At 39.2% G+C, this 14,498-nt stretch overlaps 1 protein-coding gene across 2 annotated transcripts in view; it reads right to left on the minus strand.

Moving 5' to 3' along the window:
* Positions 1-507: 507 nt before the first annotated feature.
* LOC138324720 (peptidyl-prolyl cis-trans isomerase Fkbp12-like) overlaps positions 508-14,498 on the minus strand; it is a 28,998-nt gene continuing 15,007 nt past the window's right edge. The window contains exons 2-6 of one of the 2 annotated variants that reach the window (XM_069269821.1): positions 13,580-13,636; positions 12,193-12,282; positions 11,046-11,068; positions 8,231-8,304; positions 508-1,947 (exon numbers count right to left, since the gene is read on the minus strand). In XM_069269821.1, the coding sequence (XP_069125922.1) occupies positions 1,875-1,947; positions 8,231-8,304; positions 11,046-11,068; positions 12,193-12,282; positions 13,580-13,636 (317 nt within the window). In that variant the 3' untranslated portion in view covers positions 508-1,874. The remainder of the gene's footprint in view (positions 1,948-8,230; positions 8,305-11,045; positions 11,069-12,192; positions 12,283-13,579; positions 13,637-14,498) is intronic. The other variant, XM_069269822.1, reaches the window with a different exon arrangement.

A 14,498-nucleotide genomic window follows, 5' to 3' on the forward strand; every position in this document is an offset into this window, starting at 1 on the left:
TTCATAGGGATAATTCTTACAACGTTTGACTAATTTCCTATAACAAATAATAAACTTAAGCCCTCCCCAGGGGAAAAATCGAGACCCCAGGGTCATACAATTCACAATTTTTGTAGAGGGCCTAGAGACCTTTCTATCCGTGAAGAGTATTTGATTCTACCACATCTGTGAGTGGAGAAGAAGATTTTTGAAATTTTAGTCAATTTTACCCCTTTTGGTCCATCCAACAGCCCCTTGGGGGAGGGGGGTTAGGTTCATATAATTCACAATTTTGATTAGCCTTATGCCTTAGAAGGTTTGTGCAAAATTTCATTGAAATTGCTTAAGTGGTTTTGGAGAAGAAGTCAAAAATGGAGAAGAAGTCAAAAATGTAAATTGTTTATCGTCGCATGACGGACGACGACGGACAAAAGGCGATTAGAATATGTCACCATAGACCTAATAAAAGCCATTTCAGTAAGGTTGTGGGCCTTTAAGGTAAGCTGTAATCACAACTAAACATCCAACTGCTTTCAGTTATCAATTTAATATCAAATTTTTAGCATGGAGACAAATCCAAATTCAAACGTAGACTTAAACAAAGTAAGGCTGATATCAAAATACATTCCTGCATGTCACACACACATTTAGGACTTTTATATGTGGTGTATATAGCAAATATTAATAATGTAGTTTACTTTTTATCTCATTTCCACACCAATTTACTTTTATCTAATCTCCACACATAACAAACAGGTGTCTGCAAATCTAAGCACTGGAATCAGTAGCTTTTGTTATGTTGCATCCAAAAACTGTAAACTACAAATTTGATTTGATTTATACATTCAATGATAGATTGACAAAGTTAAACATTTGCACATTTAGAAAAAATAACTAAATGCAGTTAATTTAGTCAGTACAATTTCACATTAAAATTGGCATTAGAATACTTTAAAAACATTATCTGAACAAGAAAATTGCAAATAATTTGGAAAACATTCTGTTGTAATTTTTGTAATGTTACAATATCTTGAAAGCAGTGTTTAATCTTTATTAATTCATTATTTGAGGAAAACCTTCCATGTTATTGATAATGTAACAAAATTCTGTTTAATATATGTAAGGCATTGTGACAGAAAATCCGGTCACAGTTTATCTAGCCTTTGGTAGAAAAAAATATCTTCATAACTGCCAAAATTTACTTCAATAAATATGTTGATATAAAAACTTCATAACTGCCAAAATTTACTTCAATAAATATGTTGATATAAAAACTTCATAACTGCCAAAATTTACTTCAATTAATATGTTGATATCAAAAAACAAGATGGATTATTATAATTAAAATTTATGCTGGGTTTTTTTCTCCATTATCAAGAGTACTTGTGAATTTTCTGTTTCACTTTTAATTGTGTCTTACAAAATGTGTCAATCTTTGGTTTAAGGTATATTTGTGGTGTAAACTTGGATATAACACATTATTATTTGTCATTGGACCAGCTTGTTCTTTCTGTATTGATATTTGTTCAAAATCTTCAGTAACAACAATGAATTTAAGATAATTGTTCTCTATAGACAACCAGATACAGTTCAATTTTTTAAATCTATTGTGTATGTTAGTACATTTGTATATATTATACAGGTCTAAATTTAAGCAGTAAAATCTATCCACAATTGTATACATCAAATTGGTATCTGAAAATGAAATAAGAAATAAAAAAAATCATTGTAAAAAGCTGACTTACAAAAAAAATGCATTGAGTGTTTAAATGTACAGAAGCTATCCATAATGTATAAATGATGAAGTAAATCCTAGTAATGAACACAAAATTCATTTTGACTCTGTGAGTAAACTACAACCTGCAGATGATAAATATAGCTAACAGATAAACATATTATTGTTTTGCAGTAGGGGGTCCAAAGTCGAGGAGCTCCACTTCAAATATAAGGGTGGAGTTAGGTGGAATAGTGAGCGGCTGTCAAGGAATAAATACAGTAACATTTGGAAACAAATACAACTAAACATTTGCCATATAAATGGTTATGTGTGTGTATAATAATAGTAACAAAACCTTAGCTATAACAATTCAAGATGACTGTCTGTCAGCCATCTTGTCTGATCATTTCCAAAATTCAATATGCACAACTAGGGCCCAAGGGAAGTCTACATATATGTGATTTTAGACACATAGACTAAAGGACACTAGACCACTGATTAAAGGAGATTGGCTCACAATCTGATAATGGTGGACTGGAAATACAAATTAAATGGTTATATTCCCAAAGTGCCACCATCTTTCCCAGCATTACCATAATTACTATGCAACAGCAGACAAAGCAGCTAAATTAGCCTACGTTGTTAACAAGAGGTCCCATGGGACTTAACGATCATTTCACTATTAATATACCAAATATAGTAGAAATGAAGTATGCAGTGAGATTGTAGCCTATTTTACCACTGTGACCTTGAATAAAGGTCAAGATAATAACAAGAGGCCCAGAGGGCCTGTATCGCTCACCTGGTTTGTAATGCCAAGTAATGTTCTGAATACAGGTTCATTGTTTCTTTTCTGAAGGAATTTTAATATTAACCTCTAAATTCCCTATTGGGCCCCACCCCTCCCGCCCCCAGGGGGTCAGAGCCAAAATTTATACAAGTTCTGTTCCCCTTCTTCCAAGGATGTTTATGGCCAAATTTGGTCACAATCCAAACAAAACTCTAGGACAAGAAGTGATTTATAGGATTTACCTCTATTTCCCCTATTGGGCCCCACCCGTCCTGCCCTCGGGGGGCCAGAGCCAAAATTTATACAAGTTCTGTTCCCCTTCCCCCAAGGATGTTTGTGGCCAAATTTGGTTACATTCCATTCAGAACTCTATGACAAGTAGCGATTTAAAGGATTTACCTCTATTTCCCCTATTGGGCCCCGCCCCTCCTGCCCCCGGGGGGTCAGAGCCAAAATTTATACAAGTTCTGTTCCCCTTCCCCAAAGGATGTTTGTGGCCAAATTTGGTTACATTCCATTCAGAACTCTATGACAAGTAGCGATTTAAAGGATTTACCTCTATTACCCCTATTTGGGCCCCTGCCCCTCCTGCCCCGGGGGACCAGAGCCAAAATTTATACAAGTTCTGTTCCCCTTTCCCAAAGGATGTTTGTGGCCAAATTTGGTTACATTCCATTCAGAACTCTATGACAAGTAGTGATTTAAAGGATTTACCTCTATTTCCCCTATTGGGCCCCGCCCCTCCTGCCCCCGGGGGTCAGAGCCAAAATTTATACAAGTTCTGTTCCCCTTCCCCCAAGGATGTTTGTGGCCAAATTTGGTTACAATTCCATGTCAGAGCTCTAGGACAAGTAGAGATTTAAAGGATTTACCTCTATTTCCCCTATTGGGCCCCGCCCCTCCTGCCCCCAGGGGGTCAGAGCCAAAATTTATACAAGTTCTGTTTCCCCTCCCCCAAGAATGTTTGTGGCCAAATTTGGTTACATTCCATTCAGAACTCTATGACAAGTAGCGATTTAAAGGATTTACCTCTATTTCCCCTATTGGGCCCCGCCCCTCCTGCCCCCGGGGGACCAGAGCCAAAATTTATACAAGTTCTGTTCCCCTTCCCCCAAGGATGTTTGTGGCCAAATTTGGTTACATTCCATTCAGAACTCTATGACAAGTAGCGATTTAAAGGATTTACCTCTATTTACCCCTATTGGGCTCCGCCCCTCCTGCCCCCGGGGGGTCAGAGCCAAAATTTATACAAGTTCTGTTCCCCTTCCCCCAAGGATGTTTGTGGCCAAATTTGGTTACATTCCATTCAGAACTCTACGACAAGTAGCGATTTAAAGGATTTACCTCTATTTCCCCTATTGGGCCCCGCCCCTCCTGCCCCCGGGGGACCAGAGCCAAAATTTATACAAGTTCTGTTCCCCTTCCCCAAGGATGTTTGTGGCCAAATTTGGTTATATTCCATTCAGAGCTCTATGACAAGTAGCGATTTAAAGGATTTACCTCTATTTCCCCTATTGGGCCCCGCCCCTCCTGCCCCCGGGGGTCAGAGCCAAAATTTATACAAGTTCTGTTCCCCTTCCCCCGAAGGATGTTTGTGGCCAAATTTGGTTACATTCCATGCAGAACTCTATGACAAGTAGCGATTTAAAGGATTTACCTCTATTACCCCTATTGGGCCCCGCCCCTCCTGCCCCCGGGGGTCAGAGCCAAAATTTATACAAGTTCTGTTCCCCTCCCAAAGGATGTTTGTGGCCAAATTTGGTTACATTCCATTCAGAGCTCTAGACAAGTAGCGATTTAAAGGATTTACCTCTATTTCCCCTATTGGGCCCCGCCCCTCCTGCCCCTGGGGGACCAGAGCCAAAATTTATACAAGTTCTGTTCCCCTTCCCCCAAAGGATGTTTGTGGCCAAATTTGGTTACATTCCATTCAGAACTCTACGACAAGTAGCGATTTAAAGGATTTACCTCTATTTCCCCTATTGGGCCCCGCCCCTCCTGCCCCCGGGGGGACAGAGCCAAAATTTATACAAGTTCTGTTCCCCTTCCCCCAAGGATGTTTGTGGCCAAATTTGGTTACAATTCCATTCAGAACTCTATGACAAGTAGCGATTTAAAGGATTTACCTCTATTTCCCCTATTGGGCCCCGCCCCTCCTGCCCCGGGGCTCAGAGCCAAAATTTATACAAGTTCTGTTCCCCTTCCCCAAGGATGTTTGTGGCCAAATTTGGTTACAATTCCATTCAGAGCTCTATGACAAGTAGCGATTTAAAGGATTTACCTCTATTACCCCTATTGGGCCCCGCCCCTCCTGCCCCCGGGGGTCAGAGCCAAAATTTATACAAGTTCTGTTCCCCATTCCCCGAAGGATGTTTGTGGCCAAATTTGGTTACATTCCATGCAGAACTCTAAGACTAGTAGCGATTTAAAGGATTTACCTCTATTTCCCTATTGGGCCCCGCCCCTCCTGCCCCTGGGGGACCAGAGCCAAAATTTATACAAGTTCTGTTCCCCCTTCCCCCCAAGGATGTTTGTGGCCAAATTTGGTTACAATCCATTCAGACTCTATGACAAGTAGCGATTTAAAGGATTTACCTCTATTTCCCCTATTGGGCCCCGCCCCTCCTGCCCCTGGGGACCAGAGCCAAAATTTATACAAGTTCTGTTCCCCTCCCCCAAGGATGTTTGTGGTCAAATTTGGTTACAATCCATGCAGAACTCTAGGACAAGTAGCGATTTAAAGGATTTACCTCTATTTCCCCTATTGGGCCCCGCCCCTCCTGCCCCCGGGGACAGAGCCAAAATTTATACAAGTTTTGTTTCCCCTCCCCCAAGGATGTTTGTGGCCAAATTTGGTTACAATCCATGCAGAACTCTATGACTAGTAGCGATTTAAAGGAAATGTTGACGACGGAGGACCCCGCCCATGACATAAGCTCACCGCCCTTCGGGCCACGTGAGCTAAAAATGATTAAATTTGGTAGCCCGATCATGCCAGCATAGCTACAGTCCAATACAGGTCACAATCCTCTTAGGTTATTTCCCCTGATTTTGAAGATATAGCTTTAAAGACCCCTGTAACCGTTGAATGGATATGTCAATGTAATTCAATGGACCCTAAGAGGCCCAGAGGGCCTGTATCGCTCAACTCTGGTTTTAGAGCCAAAAATTCATTATACATTGTTTCTGAAGTGAATTCTGAATATTTACCCCATGAATTCCCTAATTGGGGCCCCCCCATCACTTATTTCTGCCTCAAGAGGTGTTAGGAGCCAAAATTATAGGAATTCTGTTAACCCAAGTGAAATGTTTTCTGGGCCAAATTTGGTTAAAATATCCTAGCAGAACTCTAAGACTAGTAAGCTAAAAATGATTTATATAGGATTTACCTACAGTATTTCCCTATTGGGCCCCCGCCCCTCCTGCCCCCAGAGGGGGTCAGAGCCAAAAATTATATACAAGTTCTATTCCCCTTCCCCCAAGAATGTTTCTGGCCAAATTTGGTTTCAATCCATGCTGAACTCTAGGACAAGTAGCGATTTATAGGATTTACCTCTATTTCCCCTATTGGGCCCGCCCCCCTCCTGCCCCCGGGGGGTCAGAGCCAAAATTTATACAAGTTCTGTTCCCCTTCCCCCAAGGATGTTTGTGGCCAAATTTGGTTACAATCCATGCTGAACTCTAGGACAAGTAGCGATTTATAGGATTTACCTCTATTTCCCCTATTGGGCCCCGCCCCTCCTGCCCCCGGGGGGTCAGAGCCAAAATTTATACAAGTTCTGTTCCCCTTCCCCCAAGGATTTGGTTTTGGCCAAAATTTGGTTACAATCCATGCAGAACTCTAGGACAAGTAGCAATTTATAGGATTTACCTCTAATTTCCCCTATTGGGCCCCGCCCCTCCTGCCCCCAGGGGGGTCAGAGCCAAAATTTATACAAGTTCTGTTCCCCTTCCCCCAAGGATGTTTGTGGCCAAATTTGGTTACAATCCATGCAGAACTCTAGGACAAGTAGCGATTTATAGGATTTACCTCTATTTCCCCTATTGGGCCCCGCCCCTCCTGCCCCAGGGGGGTCAGAGCCAAAATTTATACAAGTTCTGTTCCCCTTCCCCCAAGGATGTTTCTGGCCAAATTTGGTTACAATCCATGCAGAACTTAGGACAAGTAGCGATTTATAGGATTTACCTCTATTTCCCCTATTGGGCCCCGCCCCTCCTGCCCCCGGGGGGTCAGAGCCAAAATTGATACAAGTTCTGTTCCCCTTCCCCCAAGGATGTTTCTGGCCAAATTTGGTTACAATCCATGCAGAACACTAGGACAAGTAGCGATTTATAGGATTTACCTCTATTTCCCCTATTGGGCCTCGCCCCTCCTGCCCCCGGGGGTTCAGAGCCAAAATTTATACAAGTTCTGTTCCCCTTCCCCCAAGGATGTTTCTGGCCAAATTTGGTTTCAATCCATGCAGAACTCTAGGACAAGTAGCGATTTATAGGATTTACCTTATTTCCCTATTGGGCCCCGCCCCTCCTGTCCCCGGGGGGTCAGAGCCAAAATTTATACAAGTTCTGATTCCCTTCCCCCAATGATGTTTCTGGCCAAATTTGGTTACAATCCATGCAGAACTCTAGGACAAGTAGCGATTTATAGGATTTATCTCTATTTCCCCTATTGGGCCCCGCCCCTCCTGTCCCCCGAGGGGTCAGAGCCAAAATTTATACAAGTTCTGTTCCCCTTCCCCCAAGGATGTTTCTGGCCAAATTTGGTAACAATCCATGCAGAACTCTAGGACAAGTAGCGATTTAAAGGATTTACCTCAATTTCCCCTATTGGGCCCCGCCCCTCCTGTCCCTGTGGGGTCAGAGCCAAAATTTATACAAGTTCTATTCCACTTCCCCCAAGGATGTTTCTGGCCAAATTTGGTTTCAATCCATGCAGAACTCTAGAACAAATAGCGATTTAAAGGATTTACCTCTATTTCCCCTATTGGGCCCCGCCCCTCCTGCCCCGGGGGGGGACAGAGCCAAAATTTATACAAGTTCTGTTCCCCTTCCCCCAAGGATGTTTGTGGCCAAATTTGGTTACAATCCATGCAGAACTCTATGACTAGTAGCGATTTAAAGGAAATGTTGACGGACGGACGGACGATGGACGCCGCGCCATGACATAAGCTCACCGGCCCTTCGGGCCACGTGAGCTAAAATGATTAAATTTGGTAGCCCTTCATGCCAGCATGCTACAGGTCCAATATCAGGTCTCTAGGGCTCTTAGTTATTGACAAGAAGACGTTTACAGATTTTTTGCCTATTTGACTCTGTGACCTCGAATGATCATTCATATCAAACAACTTACTTTGTAACCCTTCATGCCAAAATGCTACATGTCTATTATTGGGACACTAGGCCTTTAGTTATACACAAGAAGTTATTTAAATATTTTAACAGATTTGACTCATCAGAGCCCTTCATCCAAGCATGCTACAGGCCAAATATCAGTAGCCTGGGCCTTTCGTTTTTTCAAAAGAAGTCATTTGAATGAAAGGTTTATGCATGGCGGAAGGCAGATGATGACCCACATTACTATAATCATCCTGGTCCTTTTTCTTACACAGAGATTTTTTTTTGGTTCATGCATGTGTACTTGGTAATGTAGGCTATCAATATAGATATTAATATTTCAGACGACTTATTCATTAATGTGTTGGAAATGCAGTGGGGGCCTAAGATTTTTTCAGTAAAAAGGATATACTCCTGGGTAGCCTTTCTCCCCGTAAGCATAATCCGGGGGACATGTCAGTTTCCATGTTTCACCACGAGCCATCTGAAACAAAGAATTAGAAATATAAGGCAAGCAGATGGCCTATCACTAAATGTCCCTTCACTAAATTTCCATGTAAACCCTTACAGAAGCATGTGTTGCGTCCAGTTATAGAAATCCGTAATATACTGACCAAGTTTGAACAAATTTGATTCAAAAGCTTATTACAGTCAAAATTGCCTTAGTGACCCTCTAAATTAAGTGACCGCCTGTTTTAAACGACCATAATTTTTCCTCCCAACGTAATTACCGATATAAATCATTCCAATTAAGCGACTGTCAGTCGTATGCGACAAGCAACTATGATCAAGGTACTCCAGACTATCGATTTCGCTATGTATTAAGCGACAGTCATAGTCGATACACTCTTGACCTCTCGGGAATTCACGTCTGTACGAGATGAAATGAACACTTCTCACTAGGGACACTTTCTTTGCCATTATTGTTGTTTTAAGTGTACAGTTCAGACGTACGTACATAGTATGGCTTCGCCTAAACGAAAAGTTTTAACAACAAGATCGAAGCAATCAGATTACTATATGTGGGGAAACCGGCCTACAAGGATGAACAGGATTAACTCAGATTCAGAATCTATGTAAACGAAAAATTAGAATTGATAAATGACTTTGAAACATTCATAATGTTCCGGGAGAATCAAAGGGACGCGTTATCTTACTGGAAACGAAGAAATCAACAGTCTAACATATGAGTGGTTCAAAGACGCTTCGGCAAGAAGGATCAATATCTCAGGTCCGCTTCTGAAAACAAAGGCTCTTAACTTTGCGGAGGTTTTGGGGAAAACAGATTTCAAGGCATCACAGGGATGGCTACAAAGTTTTACAAAGCGATTCAACATCGTTTTTGGATCCATGAGCGGAGAAAGGAGTGATGTAAACAAACAAACTGTTGCTGAGTGGACTAGTAAACTATCAAATCTGTGAATCGTACAATCCAAGTGACATTTTTATCATGGATGAAACCGACTTATTTTTTAAAGACACCACAAAGAAAAAAAATTGTTTTAAATAAATTATTTGAATTTATTAATAGAGATAATTGTACTTGTGTTGTATTATTTTATAATGTAAATGTTTCTTATATTTTGTACTACATGTATTTTAATAACAATATATAGTGGCCTAAGAGGCCTTGACAGTCACTCGAGTGCTGCTACAGAAAGAGCATTGCAAAGTTGGTTCAAATTTGTAAAAAGTATTTACGAATTAGAATAAACTTTAAAGTTGAACCTTCATATTAGAATTTTCATTTTTTGTTTTTCATTTTGATAGTTAGTGTATTATGTTACCAAACCTTATGCTTTGCCAACGTTAAACAACAAAACCAAACTAGAACTCAGTCAGTGTCAGTGATTTTTATAAATTTCACTATTTAATCTATGTCTAGTTCCATCAAACCTGTGAATTCAGAAGAAGTTTTTGAAATTTTAGCCATTTTGACCCATTTTGGCCCCGCCCCTCTGGTCCCTAGAGGTCAGACAGGACCAATATGGATATAGTGTTAAAATACTATTTCAGGCTAATAATATTAACCCAGTTTGACTCATTTCCTATGAAAACTAAGCGAATAATGCTCATAAATGTGTTTTCCTATATAAACTATAGTAAATTTGACTCCTTCCCCAGGGAACATCCGAGATCCCAGAGCCATGAAATTCAAACATTTTGCCAAGGGTCTTAAGACCTTTCAATCTATAGAGAGTACTTGGTTCCATCGAATCTGTGAATTCAGAAGATTTTTTAAAGTTAGCAAATTTGACACCCCTCTAGATCTGGCCCCTGGGGGTCGGCCACGACAAATATGAATATGATGTTAACATGCTTTCTCAGGCTAATAATTCTAACCAAGTTTGACTAATTTCCTGTGAAAACAAAGCCAATAATGTTCATAAATGTGTTTTTCCTCTATAAATTATAGTAAATTTGACCCCTTTTTCAGGGGAAAAACTGAAATCTATTAGCTGAATGTCCCAGAGAGCGTAAGTAATTTTCTGGGCGCATGTATATTGCTTTTATTGTTAATATGCAAATCCTAAAAGACTATAAAGTTAGGAGTGCAGATTAAGTAACTATTTCCTCAAAGGTTTTTAAGTAATTTGTTTCTAATATTCACACATATATTGTATATATCCCATCCCTCTGGTCCCAGGGGTACATATACATACCCTTGGTTCATACAAACCACATATGAAACTGAAATTATACCTGTATGACCTTAATTATATATCTGTGCTTGTAAACGTAAATGTTTCTACATAGACTATGCTAAAAGATGTTTTCCACCTAAGAAATAATTAAACATTTATAATATATGTAGGTGGATATGGATTTATAGCTCTGCAGCTTCGAATCAAAATTGCCTATGTCACCCTGTATATTGAGTCACCTTGTCTAATGCTTCATGTTCAAAGTTCTCCCGTGAGTTTTCGTACATATATATATGTTAACATACATTTAAAACCTAAGACATATCACTTCAGTATTTTCTGAAAACAGCAGTAACAAGACAATAGACTGTGAATGAAAGGTTATCCAATTATGATGGACTAAAATAGTAGTGACAATATCTTAATGTCAAATCCAAAATGTTCTCCGACATATTTTCTAATTGACTCTCAAACTGGAGTACTGCATAAGAAAGTTGAGACTGATCCTTCAGTCCTTTATCAGAAACAGCAGCAGCAAAAATGGTTGACGAATAGATAATCATCTGAAGAAATTACTTACCCTCTTTACTCCTTCGTCCCAACCTAAAAAATAAGAATTGGCCCTTTAGGAATGGTTGGTAATATATTGCAACATAAAGCCATAGTTGAGCTCTTTTTTCTATTTTGTTTCGTTTTGATTTTCTGAAACCAACTAGCCAGCAATTACATGCAATCACACAAGAAAATAAACATTAAAACCCTACGAATATGTTCTGTTGACAAAAAAAGGGAATATGTGCTTTAACCGGAACCGCCATGTTCAATTTTTCATCAGAACGCTTCTCAATTTTACCTACTAGCACAACACTACATAATTTCACAATCCATTCACAATCTGTCATTTATTAATATCGAGAAGCGAAAACATCATTGGAACGATAAATCATTTCCTATTTGAGATAAGATATGCGTTACTGATATATAGAGAAGTATTACCTATAGTAGATTCGACCCCTTCCCAGGGGAAAATCTGAGATCCCAGGGCCATATTTTCACAATTTTAGTAAAGGGATCATAAGTCCTTTCAATCTATGAATAGTATCTGGTTCCATCAAATCTGTGAATTCAGTAGAATTCTGAAATTTTACCCATTTTGACCCCTCTTGGATCCCCTACTTGTACTCTGGCCCCTGGTGGTTGGCCAGGACCAATATGGATATGATGTTAAAATGCTATCTCAGGCTGATAATTCTAACCCAGTTTGTCTCTTTGCCTATGAAAACTAAGCAAATATTGTTCATAAATGTGTTTTTTCCTATATAAACTATAGTCAAATTGACCCCCTCCCCAGGGGGAGAAGTGAGACCCCAGGGTCATATGATTCACAGTTTTTGTAAAGGACCTTAGGACCTTTCTATATCCATGAAAAGTATTTGTTTCTACCACATCTGTGAGGGGAAAAGAAGATTTTTGAAATTTTAGTCAATTTTACCCCTTTTGGCCCATCCCACAGGATGACAGCCCCCTGGGGGGCATATAATTCACAAATTTGATTGGTCTTATGCCTAAGAAGGTGTGTGCTAAATTTTATTGAAATTGCTTTTTAGGTTTTTGAGAAGAGGTCGAAAATGCAAGTTGTTTACAGACACACAACGTCGGACAAAAAGGCGATTAGAATAGGTCACTTAAGACTTTATCTCAGGTGACCTAAAACTCAATATGCTTACCTCGTATTACGTCACCTTTTCCCAGAATGAATGAGAACGGTTTTCCACGGTCTCTAGAGCTGTCAAATTTTTTTCCACTAGTTAAAGTTCCTTTAACAAATCAAAACAGGAGCCATAATGGTCATCTGACTACCTTGTAGTAATGGAAACTTCGGTTGGAAATTCTAAACAATCAATGATCAGAATCGGTTTGTAAAACCGATGCAATGCATCAATTTTTAATCTGTTGCAGGCATATCATATGATTTGAAATATTCAGAAATTTATGATTTTTAATCATATTCTGTTATTGTATCCTTCGTGTTCTTAAATAAACAAGAGGCCCAGAGGCCTGTATTGCTCACCTGGTTATTGTAATGCCAAGTAATGTTCTGATTACAGGATCATTGTATCTTTTCTGAAGGACATTAAAGATTTACCTCTAATTTCCCTATTGGGTCTCATTCTTTCTACTCCTGGGGGTAAAAGCCAAAATTTATACAGACTCTGTTACCCTTCCACCAAGGATCGATGTTTCTGGCCAAATTTGGTTACATTCCATGCAGAACTTTATGACTAGTGTCAATTTAAAGGCTTTATATCTAGTTCAACTCGCCCCACCCTGCTTGCCCCGAGGGGTCCAAGCCAAAATTGATACAAATTCTGTTCCTCTTCCCTACTGGATGTTTCAGGCCAAAGTTGGTTACATTCCATTCAGAACTCTATGACTAGTAGCAATTTAAAGGATTTACCTCTATTTCCCCTATCAGGCCTCGCCCCTTTGAGCTCCTGCCCAAGGGGGTCAGAGCCAAAATTTATACCAACTCTGTTCCCCTTCCCTCAAGGATGTTTCTGGCCATATTTGGTAACAGGCCCAATATCAGGTCTCTAGGCCTCTTAGTTATTCACAAAAAGATATTTCAAGATTTTAGCCTATTTGACCCCTGTGTCCTTGAATGAAGGTCAAGGTCATTCATTTGAACAAACTTGGTAGCCCTTCATCCCAGCATGCTGCAGGTTCAATATGAGCATCCTAGACCTATCTATTCTTGAGAAGAAGTCGTTTAAATACTTTAGTCTTTTTAGACCACTGTGACCTTGAATGAAGGTAAAGGTCATTCATCCCCGCTTGCTACAGGCCAAATATTAGTACCCTGGGCCTTTCGGTTATTGAGAAGAAGTCGTTTGAATGAAAAGTTTACGCACAGCATACGGCACATGATGATGGATGGTACATGATGACAATAGGTTTGGGACACATAATTACCCTCAGGAGTTCTGATTGAGTGCTATGTGATGTCACAACCTTATAATTTTCACACAGATCCTGGTTCCAAATTACAGAAAATATACTCTCTCTGACTGATTACTAGTTAGACCAATCTACTGTGCAAGGTAAGGTACATACCAACATAATGGACTTCCACTTTTTGACTTGGTTTTGGCATTTTACGTTCACTGTCTGCTGCAATGAAAAAGAAAACTGAATTGTAACAAGGAGCCACAATCAAAGTGCCAAGGCCACTCATAGATGCTGTGAATCAAACAAAAGGAATAAAGAAATTGGTTTTTCATTTAAATATAGAATTTAGTAAACTATACATAAGTGTGCAGTGTTGAATTTCGGAGTTTAATAAAAAAAATATTTACGATATACCGTATTTATTTTATGATATTTGAAGTTTTTCAAGAACAATAAGTTGAATAACTTATTATCCTGAAATAACTGTAATAAATTTTATTTCTAAATTATTTTTGAAATAACGATTTCAACACCAATGAAACCGTTCAGAATCTGAGTATCATTTTTTTATAATTCTTTATTAAATGCTATATTATCAATTTCATCAATGTCTATTCAAAGACAAAAAATAATAAGTAAACATTTTCGTATCTTAATATCCACTTAACAATGAAGAATATTTTCGGAAAAATACAACATTAGAAATATTACCATTTCCGGATATGTTTTGGTTTCCTTTTTAGAAAACTAACATGGGTTGCGACTAAAAAATCATGGCCAGATACTTTTGCCAAATAAAAGTTACATTATTTCATTACGTATATATCACTCGAATTTCTTTTAAATTCACAAGAACGCTAGCCATTAACATCAAGAAAACTTCATTCAATGTATTGGACTTTAGCAAGTCTTCGTATGCCTAACAGTAGCTGGTTGGCGAGATATTATCGTGCAGAACATTTATCTTGAGTTTTGCTTTGCCGACTTTTGACTTAATTATAATAAAACATGGCCATATACCTTTGTCAAGTAAAGGGTACATTATTTGGTTACTTTGTTATTTGGTAACAGTCAAACGTCTTTT

The sequence above is a fragment of the Argopecten irradians genome, chromosome 6 (assembly GCF_041381155.1).
Source record: "Argopecten irradians isolate NY chromosome 6, Ai_NY, whole genome shotgun sequence".
Taxonomy (NCBI): Eukaryota; Metazoa; Mollusca; class Bivalvia; order Pectinida; family Pectinidae; genus Argopecten; species Argopecten irradians.